This window comes from Cupressus sempervirens, chromosome 7 (genome assembly GCF_028749045.1).
Source record: "Cupressus sempervirens isolate cs-2001-9-10 chromosome 7, ASM2874904v1, whole genome shotgun sequence".
Classification (NCBI taxonomy): Eukaryota; Viridiplantae; Streptophyta; class Pinopsida; order Cupressales; family Cupressaceae; genus Cupressus; species Cupressus sempervirens.
The window spans coordinates 601,076,614-601,094,978 of NC_143124.1; the positions used below are offsets into that span (position 1 = coordinate 601,076,614).

Genomic DNA, 18,365 nt, shown 5'->3' on the forward strand with positions numbered 1-18,365 from the left:
ACCTGCACATTCCACATGTTTTATTAGTAAGGTTTTACAGTCAAGGATGATAACAAATCCACAATAAGAAAAGCCCCAGAACCACCATAAGAAAACTGGTGAAATCCTATTTTACTTCTTAGCATAAACAAATAATATATATTAAACTTGTCCTCCAGAACAATGTTATCAACCGTCTGCAGTTTTAAATGACCCCAAGTTGTTAGAAAATAACTGATGTCTAGACAGGATTTCAAGTCAAGGTTTATCACAACAAAGGTGGTCTATAAAGTAAAAAGTAAACAATTTTATTGTAAATATATATATCAGACTACGCGAAAGCATCAAAATATTGTGACTTTTAGGGCATGCTTCTTAAGTATACATATAAGAAATTTAATAAAACATCCAAAACTTTGCACACTCATGGCTCCTACTCAGAAAAGGGGCAACAAGAGAAAAGGAATTCGCCGTCAGAGTAGTCTCCATAATGCAGTGTCAAAATTAGTCTCCAAAATGCAATGTCAAAATTATAACTTAATTTCTCAATTAACACACAAAATCAAATACAAGTATGCTATGCCAAAGCTTCAAAATTCATTCAGTAGGAGTTTTGCTTTTGTCCTTTTTCTTTTTCTTCTTTGGTGTTTCATCAGTCAAAACTTTTGTTTCTTCGTCGTCATTTACATCATCCTTTTTCTTCTTCTTTTTCTTCTTCTCAAATTCTCCTCCATGCTCATGACCATCATTTTCCTCTCCATCTTCCATTTTCTTCTTCTTCTTCTTCTTCTTTTCAGGCTCTACTGCCATGTCATCTTCTTGCTGTAAAATTGCTTCTTCTCTTTTCTTCTTCTTCTTCTTCTCGGGCTCCTCTTCATGATATGGAATTGCTTCCTCTGGGATCTCATTCTTTTTTATCCCTCCCTTCTTTTTCTTTTCAGGCTCAACAGCCACTTCTTCAACATCCAACTCTTCGTATTTTCTTTTTTTATCAGCCTGGTCATGTTGTCTAAGGCTTTGATCTGTTTCTACAGGCTTTTCATATTTTATCTTCTTATCTGATGCTTGGTCCTGCCCAATAGTTGAATCTGCAGCTGGATTGTATGTCTGCACCAAAAACACGTTTGAGCCTGTAAATTACAATCTGTTCTAGTAAATTTGAGCCTGTAAATTACAATCTGTTCTAGTAAACAATTTACTATCGAGTATTGTTATATCCACTTCACTATAAACTGCATCAACTTCAAAAAAAATTCATCATGACCAAAATGCCCTAACTTTGATGATATTTAGATAAAAGTGATCTGTTGAGCAAAATTACACTTTAATTAACACATTTAAGTCACTTGAAAATTTGAGGGAACAGAGAATTTGTTATTTATCACAAAAATGCAGTCATTTGAAATTTAAAGATCCCATTAAACTAAATCAATACCTTTGCAGCTGTTAAAAGGCCATGTGTGTCCCTCTTTCGATCTTTATCATAGTGCTCTATCTTTGGCTTGCCCTTCGTAGATCCAGCAAGTCGTCCCAGAGCTCTTCCTTCAAGTTGTCTTAATCTAGCCTCAAGCTAGAACAAAAACAAAGAGGCTTCAAACATATTCAGTGACCCTCAAGTATGTGTCGTGGAGCCATTGCAGGAATATAAAATAACTACTTAGTAAAAGAGCTAAATTAAAATATCATTAGAAAGATGTATAAAAAATCACATACATACATACATACATACATACATACATATATATATATACATACATATATATATATATATATATATATGCAGACATACTAGAGCAGCTTAATATTGCAACAAAAAATAGCCACCAAAGTACAGAACCTACTTTTGCTCGGCTTTCAAAACCTTGAGATGCATCCTGACTTTCTCCAAGAGCATCAATACGAATGGCAAGAGCAGCTTTTGCTGCTAGAGATCTTGAAATTTTCCCTTTCAACTTTGGTGCTGCTTGTCCTATTAGTGAAGCATGGAATATGAGTCCATATTTTGGTGTCTGATTCTTGGTTTTCAAAGCTCTAAATAAAGCCTGTGCACAAAAAAAACTGATAAAATTTTAAAAAATGACGTCTCTCCGCATCTCTATTTTTCTAACATTTCCACTAAAATAGAAGAGCAAAATACAATTGTAAGAAGATCAAACAACTTGCTCTAAAAAGCAACACTATCCATTTATAAACACACAAAAAAATATAAAACCGGAACCTTCTCAGCTCCAAGAATTTGAACTGTGCTTCCAGGTTGCTTTGCAAGATTCAACAAGCTCCCTGCATGAGAAATAAGACGGGCACCAACAAGTTCCCCTACAAGAACTGTCAAATTGGGGGCAATAGCATTCATTCGACTTCGTAAATAATCAAAAAGCTGCCCTCTATACTCAGAGAGAGCAATCACTTGGTCACAAAGTGCTTTAATATTAATCATGTCATGCTCGCTAACTTCTGTTCCCATGGAGATCACTGCTGCCTCTTTCAACTCTGACTCAACTTCCTCTGGTAGTATCTGCAATAATCAAATAAAAAATAAAGATGCCCTTAACAAAATAACTCATAAATTTGAAGGTTGCAGTAAATACACCCTTTACTTCATGAAACTTAAAGAAGCTACCTCAGAAAAATCCAGATCAGCAGCATTTGTGCGACTACCCATAAGCTTTACAGCTTTTGCATATTGTATATTATCTTGAACAATTTTGGCTAGTTCTGGAAAATGCCATCCATACCACTCCCGTACCCTCATTGCATATGTGTTCAGTTCTTTGTCAAGATCATCCAGCAGACCTATTGCCTGAATGATCATTGTGTCCACCTGGGAACAGGATATAATAATTTATCAAAATGAGAGGAAAAATAACTTTTCATATTGGAAGAGGTCGTGCAAAAACACAACTGCTTAGAATGTGTCTCGACATACAAAAGTTAAAAGATGAAAAAATCAACAACCATATATTATGCTAGATGGATTCAATTACTGTCAAGTACAATTAAATTATCTACAAGGAAGTTTATTTGATACAGGTGAAATGTTTTAAGATTATGACAAGAAGCATGTACTGGTAAGTTATTTAAACTAGAAATTACCTTATCAGGACTAAACTTTAGCTTAAATCTGGATAGGCTATGAGAAAGACCCAAGCTCATTGGTGCCAAGTCCTGGACACCGAGACCAGTTATAAGCTCGCTCAATTGGGACCGGAGACCCCGCATTAACTCCATAATACCATTATTGTGGACGCATTCAATTTTCTAAATCAAGCAGAAAAAAGTCTTTAGTGCCATCATTCCTAGTACAGCATTAAAATTAAGGCCCCATTTACAAAATTAATCCAAGAAAATCTATATTGTAAATGATAATATAAGATATCAATTTTGAAGTTGAAGAGGAATTTACCAATTTCTCCTTTATTGCATTTCCAAGCTTCGAATCTGCTACTGCTAATATTTCCCCCTCACATTCATGACGAAGAAATGTACGCAGCCCCTTGCTGGGTTTACTATCAACTAACAAAGTAGCAGCAGTTAAAGCTTCTGCTGTATTCTCAAATTTGCTAAAAGCCTTCAGCTTGACAACCTAGACAAAATTATAGTATTAAAAGTCGACTACGTTAGTTTCCATGAAGCCTACACTAGTATAATATCATAGAAATATCTATCTAAAAGATACCAATGAATATTGGTATTGAATCACCTATATTGAATTTGTGAAAATGGTTAGACAGGCACCTCAAGTTTGATATCTCTTAAGTAGCTTTTAGCCTTTGGGTAGGATAAGATATACATTCATTTATTAGGTTTCAAAATGCTTATTTAATAAAAAATTCCACACTCAGAATATTTGAGACCAATGAGGCCAGGCTCCATAGGCTTAGCTTGCTAAAGACAGGAGATGGCCTTTTGTTTAACAAACATAAATTAATTGAAAAGTGGACATGCCAAGATAACTCATAGAACAATTACCTATCAGTATCCCAGCTGAGGTCAAACTGGAACATAACCAGCTATCCTTTTACTTAATAATTCTTCTTTGTTAATGAGTTTCACAAAAGAACATGCTACTGGAAAGCTTCAGAAAAAAATCAATAATGAAAACCCAACTTAGATTTACACACCAGTAAGGCGTCTCTTTTATCAATTCATGCTTTCTGTGTGTGTAAGAACATATTTCCTATTCAAGTACCCATGCTCACAGAGGTTCTAAAATGAATCTGATGAAGGCCTGATCAATGTTATGAAATGATTATTTGAAATTTATTTGTATTTAAATCTTTCCCATCTTTTTAAAAGCCATACCCTACCATCCCTCAAAAAAATTGCCTTTATAAAGCCCCTTCCAAAAAGATGTTCCCCATTCCCTGTAGTCCCTATCCTGGAAACTTTGGGAGGGGAATAGGGAAAATTCAAAAAGTTCAAGAAATCGGCAATCAGCTTAGTAGATGGCATCACTGTCAAATGTTTTTGCCTTCCTAATGAAACCCAAATAATTTGAAATGCTTGGATGGCGAAAAAAGCTGACCTTCCGAGCAGATTCTGTTGTCTGAAATTCCTTCCACAGGTCCTGGACCAACAAATAGAAAGTTATTTTAGCATATGATATACAGATAATATCAAGGCTCAAAGAGCCAAATAGAAAGTTATTGAAGCATACAACATTCAGATAATATCAAGGCTCAAAGAGTCATAGACATCAAGATTTACCAATTTCAACAAGAATCATCTCATTTCACTGAAAAATCAAGATATGATGCAAATGTGAATGAAAAATGGACTTTTCTAAGAATACAATCAATTACCATGACTTAGACAGTAATACAAGATAAACAGAAAATATCATACCTCTACTTGACCAAGCTTCCCTTCATTAAGTACTTTAAATAGAGCAAACCCCGCAGGGGTCTCAAACAGGACCAGCATCTTGACAGTGTCTGTGCAGAGCACTCCGTCTTTTCCTTTGAGATATAAAACTTCTTACAAAGGATTTTACTTCTTTATTAATAGCCTGCTATTGTGGCTCTGCTGTCAATTGATTGGCATGTCTACAGAAAATAGATAAAGATCACTTTAAAAAAAAAATCATAAAAACTTACAGGTGTGAACGTAATATAGTGAGAATATAACTCCATGACTCTAGAAATTTCTATTTCATTCCATTTAGAAAGAATGTGTTTCTAGCACAAGGGTTGCCTACTCTCTGTTTCTGAACTCCCAAGCAAACGTTAAACAAACATCTCAGTTCCTACAGTACTAAGGCACCCAACATCTGAAAATAATGGTAAATAGTCAAATGAACCAGATGCATTTTTTAGGGTTGCCTCCTGTTTAATTTTTGTACACCCCCAATGCCACAATATGTCACAGGCATATCTCAGACATAACCAGAATAAACCCAGAACACATAAAATGCACCCTGCATGTACCAAAGACTTCCAAGCAGAACCCAGATCCATACCTGGAATGAATGTACCCAGATCCAGTTATTGTCTTGGGTTATAGCCATAACAGTTCGACAGCCTTGTCCCATTTAAAAACTTAGGTCTGACAAATATTTTGAAAAACATAAAAACCTTGCACATTATACAGAGACAAAACACCACCTTGTTCCAAACTTGCAATCATCTGCCTGATTTTGAATTTAAAAAAACATATTTGAATTTTTAAATATTTTAGTATCATATAGTCAGTTTTGAATTAGACAGTTGTTAAAGTTCCCTGGCGTGCAGCAGAAGAACAATATGAGATTTTCCACACTCATTTTAAATAGAGACAGATATAGGAGCTTGGGGATCAGTGGTTGGATGATTCGAAGGAGAAGGAATCTTAAAGAGGATATGTGTCAATAGCTTGTGAGAAAAAAACCAAAAAGCTCCCGAGCATCATAATAATGACATACTCCACTCCATTTTCCCAAGGACAACATGGAGTAAATTGGGTAGTTGCATTTTTACCCAAGAACAGAAGAATTAAATTATTGGTTCACACAAACATTTAACAGATATGTCATACACTTTTTTCAAGAGATTTTATTGGTAGCATATAAGCAGTAGTTCTTAATAATAAGAAAATTCACAGAACAAAAAATTTTAAAATGTCATTGGACTCATTGGGCTCTTGTTTAATACATTCATCTATGTAATACCTTCCTAATTTATCAAGATCTAAGAATTGTCTGGAAGTGATTTCAGGAATTAACACACTTCATTGACTTTAACTAAGAGCAGGGGACTAAATGGTCTATGAGGCAGCACATATTATACAAGCCTCAACCAGCTAGTGGATATTTCATAGATGTCCTCCAAAAGATAACAATTAATGTGAATTGCCTTGTGAGGAGGCTGGGGACACTTACTACGATTATGCCCCTTTTAACACCTCGGCAGTTCATCATGAATTGTATTTTCAATATATTCAGGGATGCCAAACAATAGCGAATGGTTTAAGTTGAATTGAACAAACTGAAATGAATAATCTTCACTTCCAGCTTAAACAGATAAAGCTTGGAATGCAGTATTTAAGGTGAAAGGTACATTTTATAACTTTAAGTTTCAGATAAGTGCTTTAAGCTGAAAATAAAATATTACATCATGATTTGTAAATGCATTTACACAAGAGAAATAAAAGTTTGCAAATAAATTTCTTTTAGTGATCAATCAAAATTACATATGACCCACACAAGTCGTGGGATAAGTCTGAAAACTAGATGCATTACAAAGAAATTATGGATGAAAAGACAGAGAACGAAGACAAGGTTAAGGGACCTGTCATTACTTGTTGAATGACGAATTCTTGCATCTTCATGCAGCATCAGATCATCTCCATCTTGATCTTCAAGTTATCCTATCACGATCATATCACCTGCAACGAGTGTTAAGAGTTTGGTTAGAGCTCAGGGTCACAGTCCGATGCTGACATTGTATCAGTGTGTGCATAACAGCTCAATAAATGCATCAAAACAAATCAGAAAGGCAAAAAAAAAAAAAAAAATCTGAACTTCATGTTTTATCTAACTAGTTTGTTTCATGTGCGGGAACAGGTATACATTCATCATGTTTAAGCATGTGAGGTGAACTCGGCTCCCACGAGGATTGAGTCCAGCATGCTGTTAAATAACAAATACATAATGATGCAATACATTCACAAAGCAGCATGAACTTAACATAAAGATAGTGAACTCAAAATGACACAAAACAGAGACAAACATCAGTTAGAGGACACAGGGACACAACAAAGAATCAACAATGAATGCAGTAGAACAGCCGTCATTATTTAGTAACAGTCATGATTTCATAAGGATCCCAAATGGACATAAATAACAATACTGAAGTATTGTCATTCTAAAACAGTTTGAACAAGGTATTCAAAAGAGATACATCATATCAACTACGTTACCGAATTTGCATGTCCAGCCTGCAGACAGGGTCCAGTTACGTACCAGGTCCGGATTCATCAACAAGTATGTGCAGGATTCGTACAAAGTCCAGATTTAACCATGTGGATTCGTCTAGATCCGGGATCAACTACGTTACCGGATCCACAAGTCTGGCCCACAGACCGGGTCCAGATTTGTGACCCGGTACGTACTAGATTCACGTAAGATCTGGACACTGTACGAATCCGGCACGAATGCACCTGGACCCCAGAGAATCTGGTGCATATCCACACAGATCTGGGAGAATCTGGCGCGAAACTGCACAGATCCCCAAGGACTTGCAGGCCAAACTTGGAATATGTACACACAAATCCATATATATATATATATAATGCGCACACACACACATATATACATATATATAATGCACACACACACACATATATACCAAGGTTGCATGGGTACTCGTACCCACACCCCTGGTACTCGTACCCACGTACCCAAGTACCGGGTACACGTATCCCACGTACCGGGTACTCGGTGGAGAGCATCATAGCTAAGAACCTTGATTAAGATTCTGATTTTTTTTTTTTTGGTTTTTTGTTTTTGTATTAGCTTGTTGTTTATCAAACTTAATTCAATACCAAATCAGTTTGAAACTTTGATACTCATTAACAATAAACTTTATCACTGTTCAAGTTAAAAGTTTATCATTTGCAATACGTCATTGTCATATGGTTTAGGATCTTCTTGTTCATGTTTAAAGTCTGCCTTCTTTGTTATGCATCTAAGCATTTATCATGTATTATTATTTCAAACATATGAAACTGAAAACAGTACATTACATTTGCAAACTTTATCACTGTTCTTGTTTTGAAAAACCATTGTCATGACTCATAAAATCAGATTTTTTTTAAATATAAAAGTGCAATTTTTAAGTAAGTTTGACATACCCAAGTACCTCCGTCCCCAATTATGAAAAATACTTTAAACATTCAACAATACCATATATATATATATATATATATATATATATATTTGACTTATGGCTTATATTTTCAAATTTCTTGTTTTGAATGCTCAATGTCATGACTCATGACAGATATTTTGATTTTTATATTTTCTATAAAATATTAATTATATAGAAAAAATTAGGCTTACACACGTACCCCCGTCCCCTATTTTGAAAAATATGCGTACCCGTACCCTCTCCCGTACCCGTTCCCGTTCCCGTACCCACGTACCCATGCAACCTTGATATATACATATATACACAAATCCATACAAATCATAATGGGAAAAAAAATCCCGAATCTACAAATCGGATTCTCGTACCCGAACCCATCCCTGAATCCGAAGTGGCAACTTAGCAATATCAACCATATGCTACAGTGAGAATCAGTCATAATGATGACAGTTCATCCATGAGTGTACAACAAATTGCAGCAGGAAGCCATAAGTATTGAGGGGAGGAACAGAGGTAAGAAATGATCATTTACAATGCTACTCTGCTACAAGAAACATTGTCAACATGATGTACTCTGAATGCAAAGATCAAGAAATAGCACCAATGTTAATGATAGTTTCAGAACTTAATAAGAGTTACTGTGCAAAGCAATGTAAAGACAAAGGCAGCAATAACCATACATTTAAAGAGACACTGCTATGTCATCTGGAGCAGCATAATAACAGCAATGTAAGCAGAAGATTAAAAGAGGGAGGATTATTACAACAGAGAAATCAGAGACATAGAGCAGCCACATACACATAAAGGGCTCCATTTGTCATTGCATCAGCATGAAAGGTACAATAACAACTATGGTAATGTTAATGAACAGCAAATAGAACATTAAAAGTCACATACAATATTGATAAAGTTCAAAGCATTGCAATTGATAATGACTTTGAATATTTTAAAGAACTGTGCGAAAGAAAAGACAGAGTAATTCTTGATCAAGGAACGATGGCCCATTTCTAACAAGTGCAGATCCAAGCACAGTTATCCTAATATCAAGAACAGGGCATATAAATAATACATGGTGCTAATGAATGTTCAGACCATCGATTCCAATGACATGACATATAAAAAGCATAAGTTGTAGTCATAAAGGACCATGAGACTCAGTGAATAATGTGCTTGAATGTTACAATGGAGTCAATGAGAATCAATCATAAGAATAGAACTACGAGGTGTGAGTTTGAAATAAAATGCAATGGCAGTAAATTGTCTTATGAGCAGATAAGTAGGAGCATAAACAGGAATGCAGGTACCTTAGAAGTTCATGAGAAATTATTAGCTACAAGACTCATTATTGTGGACGGCAAAAGAAAAAGCATCATGTACAAGTGATGTCAATATTATTCAGCAGGGAAATTAAAGGAGAAAGCTTCAGGATACCTCTTTGACAGGTGTATTACTGTCGATGTCTACATTATGATAAACTTCAGCTACATTTATGAATGGTCAAAGATCATATCCTTCTAGAGGATATAATCTCATATCAAGGTTAAGCTTTAAAATATGATATTGTTCTCCATAGTTTAGATATGAAGGAATTTCAGGTTTGATACTTCACTATTGCTAATGAAGGCTTGGAATACACTCTCATTCATGAGGATACAAAAGTAACAATATCATAAGAACCATTGACAAGTTCAGAGGTGCCTGATGAAGGTATGGCTCTGATACCACTGATGAAGGGCCACACCACCCTTACCAACTCATGACAAAGAATGCAACAAGATCTCTCAAGATCCAATCCAAACCCAAACTAGCCCAGATCCACACTCTGGTAGAAACCTCTGAGATCTCCACTTGTGCTCGCAAGCCACCAAGCAACCTCCTTGTTTCTAAACCGCAGTCACTAGCTCTTCTCCAACCTTATCCAAGATCCAAGTGTAAACTGCCTCACATTCGGCGCTCTGTCTACACACTCGCAACTCCATTACAATCCTGTTGTAAACTGCCTCACATTCGGCGCTCTGTCCACAGACTCAGGAAAACTCACTCTTCACTTTCTCCTTCCTTTCACACCTTGAAGCCTTCATGTACACTCAAAAGTGTCCCACTCTAAACCCTTCTATCCAAACGATTCCATGAGTTGGAATGCTTGGATGCCGGCTTAGAGCTCCCTATCCACGGAGTGCAAGAGAGTATATTTCAAGAATAAGAAGGCTCTCAGATGAGCCTTAGAGATACTCTTCTTGCTAGTAAACCATGCAATGGGAGGTTCCAAAGACAAGATGCAAGAATGCAAATGTCCCAAGGAGTTCCTCAAGGATGCAATGCAAATGAAGATTAAGCTAAGATGAGAATGCAAAATGTAGCTATGCTAAAACATATATGAGAGTGTTACAATCCAACTATTAGACTATATGATTTAAGCTACATGTAAAAATGAAAGCTAAGCTAAGCTAGAATGCCATGATGCCATGGATGAGAGAATGTAGACAAGAAATAGAAGTTCTCCACAAAGCTCCAAAGAAACCTGTTAGAAAACTTGCAGCATAACAATGTTCAAAAGATGGATGGATTGAGGGGGAAAGCTCTCTCCCTTTTAAAGATGTATGGATGGTAGAGATCAAGATGAAGATGGTGGATGATCAACGGTGGAATTCAAAAAGAGGAGTGATCCATGTGCACACACAAGTCAACCAATAGAATAGAAGTTGACTTGTCATATAAGACAAAAGTCACAAAGCCTTTTCTTTTAATTGCAAAATAGAAAAAGGACTTTATGTGTGCATTTTAAGTGGGTTAGAAGAATGGGGTCTTTTATTTAATTAAAAGGGGACATGTTCTTTTAATCAAATAATGAACTTAGGATAGCATAGTCAAACTATAGGTTATAATCAAATAAATTGATTATTAGCAATTTGGTCTAGGTAAATGATTAAATTAATTTAGCCAAAATGCTGAGAAGAGGGCTAATAGTCTAGATGACCATTTTTAGGTGATTACATTTGCCCCTCTTTGACTAATGCGTGATCGATCTGGGAACACATTATGTCAAAGAAAATCGAAGCCAAGTAGGCGATGATAGATATAAATATCTGATTCCAAAAAATGAAATGCAGAAATAGATAGCAAGTCCTAAATGCACAGCCTGATAGCGATAGTACTGAACATTAGGAAGATAATGTTAAGATCCAAAAAGAATTTTAACACCTAGCAAAGCGAATAGGTTGAGAGCAAGTGATAAGGTCAAACAAATGCTCCTAAGCAGTAGATAGTTGTAGCAATCAGTGATAGAGTATTTCTGCCCCCTCGGGATCGAAATTTAAATGAGGTAAGGGGATGCAAAAACTGGCTAGACATGAGAAAATTAGAATATAGCAATGTCCAAGATGACAAATAGATGATTAGAACCCAAGAATGACTATAAGAAACTGATAAAATGCCTTAGTTTGACTAGAGTTGACCTTGAAGGATATAGCATAAAAATTAGATCAAATCTAGTAGAAAGATGATTTAGACATGAAACGGTGAATTGAAGTAGATATGAAGTATGGAAATGATGAAGAAATGAAGAAATAAATATGCCCCAATGATGATTCGGAGATTAGACCTCAACAGGTCAGCTAACTGCTCAGAAGAAAGTAGAATTTTAAAAGACAATTTTAACCATCAAGATGAACTCGAATTTGGATTTTGATCCCGAAAATGAATCGAGGATGTTGAAATTATTTAAGAGGTCAAAACTTTATATAATGTGATAATAAGATAGAAAAGAGATGAAGCGAAAGATTAAGAAGGTGAAAAGACATGAACAAGAAGAAAGTAAAGAAATATATGAAAGGAGTTAACTGATATGTCCACAAAAAGATGAAGAAAGAGAGCTCTCCCCATATGCAAGAATGCAAGACTAAGCTAGAAAATGAACCTAAAATGCAAGCTAATATGCAAACTGGTTTACCAGCAAGAAGCGCATAACATTTAGACTCTTAATTTCATCATTGAGCATTTATTAAGGACATCATGAGATCATACAACCATCACTAGTATAACTATGAGGATATGAATATGATCGATATCAGATATGTATGTGGAAATCCAATCTAAGAATCAGAGACATGTAAGTCAAGATAACTACGTGATTAGATTCCCTAAGTTTAATTTAGCAAGACTACACCTATATCAAGGCATAAGTGCCAGGATAAACCCCAAGTACGATCTTGCGAAACAATCAAGGATGATACATTTATAAGTCAAAGTGTTGAATAGGACAAGCACAAATGCTTACAACACTATAGACAAACAAAGTATACCCACAAGCAGAAACCAAGAAAATATGTCCCATGCCCCCAGTCTTCTAGTCAATGCCATCCTTGAAAGACTATTAGGGAGGGAACACATGGCAAAGAAATCTATCATAGACAGCACACAAAGTAGATAAATATTAGCATAGCTCAGTCGTTTAAATGTTAAAGTGCATGTGTAAGTCACTTGGCCATTTCTTCCAGACTTGATTCTGATAGTGAGAAATATCGCGACATCGGAGACCGTAGGTACACTATCTGTAAAGTGTTGAAAAACACTTGATGTCAAAGTGGGGGAAGTGTTGAGAAACACTATTTTGTGAGTTGTCAAAGAAACCCTAATGCACAAGAATACCTCAATAGGCTAAGTAGCTATGCCCCCAAGATGAGGACAAGAAACAATTCCAAGCTAGGAAATGTGTAGCGAAGTGGATGATTGAGACTGATAGACATAGGTGCAAGGGTTTCAAGTAGTGCCTGTTTCCAGGTTTTCACCACTTGACAGATTTTTTAAGGACTTTTTTCATTTTTTTTTGTATTTTTGTATTTTTGATTTTTTTGGTGATACATCAAAGTGCCTATTGCTAGGTTTTCACTAAAAAGATCTTTTTTTAGGACATTTTTTTAGTTTTTAGGATTTTTTCAGCATCATATATGATTTTTTGGATTTTTTAGAAGATTTTAGAGATTACTACTTCTCAAGCAAGATCACATCATTTTCTCCTAATGTCTAGCAAGGTATAGGACATGATGGAGAAACAAGCCAGTGGATAAGCAATAATGCATAAAAAAGGAATGTGAAGCAAGTGAAAGTGATCCTCAAGAACTGACTCCTCAAGAGTACCCACGCTAGGGAAAGAGGTGAAATAGCCATATGAAGCATGTTTTGGATAAGCAATGGAAGTAATGAGCAAGATAGCATGTAGGATAAGCAGTGAAGCCAACAAGTGAGATAGCATGAAGTGTATAGTCCAAAAGAGTAGCCATGTCAAGAGACCTATGAGAACCATGTTTCATTTATTATGATCAAGACCAAGGGGTCAACTAGATAGTATAGCAATGGGATAGAGCAATAAGAATAAAGCTCAAGATAGAGGCTATGAGTGAATGGGAGAGCACAATAGAAAATCTGGTGGATAAGATAACCAATATGCAAAGATAGCTCAACATTGTCAAGATCAAAGAGAGAAGAGGGGTAGATGGATGATGGAAGAATTACGCATGATGCCTGTTTGCTAGGTTTTCATCATGGTACTTATCCAAGGTACCACAAGATGTAGTTTTCACCATAGGATGCATTTATTTCTCTTTACTTTTGCTACCAAGGTACCACAAGAAGTGGTTTTCACAAGGCACATTTTCAATTTATTTCATTTTTTCATTTTTTTCATTTTTTTCATTTTTTTGAATTTTTAGAAAGAGCTCAAGCTGTTTGTAGATAGTGCTCCTATAGGAAAGATAAGCCATGATAAGCCAAGACCATAGAAAGGTATGCTCAAAGATGTTGATAGGGTGATGAAAGGGAAATGGTAGTAGGAAGAGTATATGGAGCATAAGAGTTCATGTATAGAAAGTTAGTGTAAGCTTTAGAGGATTTCATGAGGGTAGTTGAAATATTGTATAAGATCAACATTGACACACACTTTGAAGGGTATTGGAATGATGGAGGAATCATGGATGAAATAGCTTGAGATTTAGATGTATGAGGTGGTAGAAGAGATTTGGAAAAAAGTGGAGTGGAAGGCTTTGGAATATTTTTAGGAAGATTTTTGGAAGAAGATGGAATGGAAGCCTTTGGACGCTTGAATGTCAATTTTGAAGTATTTTCAATATTCAAGTCTTTTAAAAGAGACTTGGGAATCCACATAGCTTTAGATTTTCCTCGTTCTTTGGGTGCTTGAGAGTGCATTTGTATAATGATAGATTTAAGAACCCATATTTTCTTTGATTTAGTTTTTATAATAGTGGACCTTTGCAGTCTCTTTTGTGCTTTCTCCTTCTTAGCATTCACATGTCGATTAGATGGGACATAGTGATCTTCATTTTTCAATGGATTCTTATGTTTACTCTCACTTCCAAAGGAATTGGGATTTGTTGATGAATAAGGATGATATGACTGGTTTAGATGTATAGATGGGTGAAAAGTCATCAAGGATGAGTGTCTTTGTTGATCTTGAGGTATGATGGGAGAGCTAGGGAATGAGCTAGGAGTGAATGTAGGAGATGGAGGAACATAAGGCCCCAAAATGGATGGAAGGTTTGAATGCTTTAGCTTAGATGGATAAGGACCAAGGATAGATTTAGAAGATGCAAAGGGATAGTGGGAAGAGATATCAACATCTTTAGAATGAGCAACATGGTCAAAGCCGTCAATAGACTCATGAGTACCTTTGATAGGAACAACAATTTTAATAGAAGCACTTGAAGCTTGAGCACAGTTTTGAAGTGGATGTGGAGAAGTAGAACATGAGGGGATGCTTTGATCTTGACAAGTAGCCTTGGATAGCATATGAAGAGAACTTTTCTCATAATTTTCAGTAAGCTCAAGGGAGATAATGGAAGTGGTATCTTCATCATACTTGGGGGGTGGACAAGATATAGGATATGGAGTGGGAAAATCTTGAAAGAGATGAAAGGGTGCTTGATCTTGATCTTTCTTGACATTTATAGCTTTTTCTTTTTGAGAGTCCTCTTGACATGGAGCCACTTCTAAGGACAAGGGAGAATGAAGAGTGAATGGAGTAGTGTTTGGATTAGGCATAGTAGTGCATGAAGGTTGAAGATGTTTAGGATTGGTAGCATGGAAAAGGTTTGCAACCAAGTGAAGGTTAGCTTGAGTTTCTTTTAGAGGTAGCCCTTGAGGATACACATAGTTAATGTGGAAAGCATTAGGTTCTTTATTTGATGGAGGCAAGTTGGAAAGCTTTGAAGTGTTGGGAGATGCATGAGTGTTCGAAGAAGTGGAAGATGTAATGGAGCCACTACTAGACATAGGTTCATCAATGTAATCTTGCTCAAGAGAAGTATCCTCAACACATGAGTCACTAGAGGTTCCAAGATCAACAATCTCATCATCAATGAGATCTTGGATTTTATGTTTCAGCTCTATACAATTAGAAGTAGCATGGTCATTAGATTGATGATAGGCGCAATAGATATCCAAGAATGGGTTTCCATATGAGCTAGACTTTGGTAACATGATGATCTTGTTACTAAGAAGTTTTTGCAAAGTGTCATCATAAGAATCTTCCAAGGGAGCAAAAGTTCTATTAGAACTATGTCTAGGATCCTTTTGTTGTTTCTCAAGTGAATGGTATGCATCCACGTCTTCATCATTAGCTTGGTCAAAGATAGGTCCATCATGAAATTTTAGCATAGGCTCAAAGGAGATAGGTCCATCATGAAATTTTAGCATAGGCTCAAAGGAGGTATCACTTGCTTGTTCTCTAAATAGGTCTTTAGATCTAGAAGATGAAGACATTTGATGTCTTGAAGTAGAGCATGTAGACCTAGAAGAAGAGGATGACCTCAAAGAAGGTGTCTTACATGCATGTAAAGACCTTAAGGAAGATTCATGTAATGATGCAATCTTCTCCTCTAACCTTTTCTCAAGTTTAGACTTCATTTTTGTCATGCGCTTAGAGAAATGAAGGTAAGAAAGATCGTTTGTCTCTTCTAGTTCTTTGTATTGCACATATAGATCTTGAAATTCTTTAGTGATATGGAGGATATCATGATCATCTAGATTTGGTTGAGGTTTGGTAGCACAAGATTTAGATCCCATAGTTTTAGATGCAAAGCCAAGCATAAAATAGTCTAGAAGATAACTTGATGTTGAAACTATAGGAGGTAGAGTGTTCACTTGCCAAGATAGTAGAGAGAGATTAAAGTGACTTGTCAAACAATATGTCCAAGAAACTTATGACATGAATGAATGAAGTCAATAGCTAGGCAAGATGCCCAAATAGCCAAATAGATAGAGCAAGCGGGGTGACAAGTGAACAACTTTCCCAACCCAAGAGTGTAGTCAAGAAATCAAGGTAACCATTTTAGCAAAAGGATAACTAGCAAGCATGCATAGACCATGAAGACAAAAAGACCAAAGAGTCACTTTAAGCATGTTCAAGAACGAGAGACATAAAAAATAAAAATCAAATGATGAGACTCCCCTTAGCAAGAAACACAAGAAAATGTTTGCACTTGATGTTTTGACTTGGTTGACAAAGTTTGACAATAGTTGATAGCATAGCAAGTTTGATGTTCAAAAACAATTTCTTTCCTAGCAAGACAGTGACACATGGAGTAGTCTTCAAATAATCAAGCAAGGGACAAAGCAACCTTGCATGATACAAGCATATCTGAGATCTCAAAAGAATTTCCTAGAATTATCGTCATGTGTATGTTCAAAAGATTTTCACAGGTATACCACATTCGAGAACACATCAAGCAATATCTACCTAGAAGTCATGGTTCATTACTCAACAACTTGGCCCACACTTGATGCTCCTTTGCCTCACACCAAGTGGTTTCCCACAAGAGATATTGGCTTTGTCATGGAAATGCCATAAGCATAACCAAGGGAACACATATGGTGAGTGTAAAATCTTGGGGTGATCCGGGTAGTCCACTAGGATCGTTCCTTGCACCAAGAAGTTGAGCGGCTAAAAAAGGTAGTTACTAACTTAGGGTTTTTAGATCGGGCTTCCGTTCATAGTGTTCCTCTTGCTCCCAATTACGGGACACCTCACCTTGCGATGAGTAACCGATCTTGCGATCACAAGAGTACCTTAAGCATTCTTGCCTAGTGATCTCCCTATGGTCAAAATTCCATAAGCGATCACACTAGGAAAAGATAAACACTACGTCTACCAAGGTTTTGTGTCCTTGATAGCCTTGAGTTTATAGTGAGTTGGAAGAGCCAGGTAATTTGCTTGTCCCCACTTGGGTCGTTCCTCTCAGGTTGTCCGAGAGCAGGCCCTCTAAAAGATTCTAAACTACACAAAGAGTGGATCAACTTTTGAAAGTCAAGATTTTTGATTCACCACAAGGGTGAAGAGCATACTCTCCTATTCCAATTATTTTCTCCCAAACACACCAAGAAGATTCAGTTACCCCTTGCTTTTGAAACCAAATGGCAAGTCAAGATTTCTGATTCACCACAAGGGTGAAGAGCATACTCTCCTATTATCAAAAGACTCCAATCACAAGTTTTATGTGCCTATGAAAAATGAACAATTAGTCAATGCCACACATGAAAACAAAAAAGCAAGAAATTTTGGGTTTTTATGCTTTGGGCAGCCCTGCAAACAATGTTAGTAGCCTTTGCGCATTTGAAGCTTTGACATGCGTTCTTTTTATGCAATGTTTCAATTTTTTTTTTCATAAGGATGGCAACCTGTAATCACAACTTGTTAGCACCAAAAGTTAGTATGAAATAACATAAAAATCTGCAATAAAAAGTGGTGAGTTGCCTCAAAAATCCAATTTATCTTCCAACCAAGTGCATGCAAAGAAAGTGCAAGTTAATCACAAATGCTCTCATTTTTACTCTTTGATTTTGACCTAGTCAACAAGATTGGACTTGTTTACTATGATTTCTTATCCAAAAATAAAAATTAAAACAAGAGACCCCTATTAAAAATCAGAGAGCTTTCCAAAAATGCAAGAAATTTAAAAAAATCTCTTCATTTGCGCTCTAGAGATCGATTTTGTCAAAACAGGCCAAATTTATCAAATTGAGTTTTTGATCCTT

The 18,365-nt window shown here is 36.1% G+C and overlaps 1 protein-coding gene across 5 annotated transcripts in view; it reads right to left on the reverse strand.

The window, feature by feature from the left end:
* Positions 1-266: 266 nt before the first annotated feature.
* The window catches only part of LOC149548165 (putative nucleolar protein 5-2), a 48,114-nt gene continuing 30,015 nt past the window's right edge, over positions 267-18,365 (reverse strand). For 3 of the 5 annotated variants that reach the window (XM_089792205.1, XM_089792204.1, XM_089792206.1), the window contains 10 exons: positions 6,754-6,840; positions 4,825-5,024; positions 4,505-4,546; positions 3,383-3,562; positions 3,073-3,237; positions 2,600-2,800; positions 2,198-2,494; positions 1,821-2,021; positions 1,415-1,549; positions 267-1,086 (listed from right to left, as the gene is read on the reverse strand). In XM_089792205.1, the coding sequence (XP_089648331.1) occupies positions 577-1,086; positions 1,415-1,549; positions 1,821-2,021; positions 2,198-2,494; positions 2,600-2,800; positions 3,073-3,237; positions 3,383-3,562; positions 4,505-4,546; positions 4,825-4,902 (1,809 nt within the window). In that variant the 5' untranslated portion in view covers positions 4,903-5,024; positions 6,754-6,840 and the 3' untranslated portion in view covers positions 267-576. Of the gene's footprint in view, positions 1,087-1,414; positions 1,550-1,820; positions 2,022-2,197; positions 2,495-2,599; positions 2,801-3,072; positions 3,238-3,382; positions 3,563-4,504; positions 4,547-4,824; positions 5,025-6,743; positions 6,841-18,365 lie in introns of all 5 variants that reach the window. The other 2 variants (XM_089792209.1, XM_089792208.1) reach the window with 1 other exon arrangement.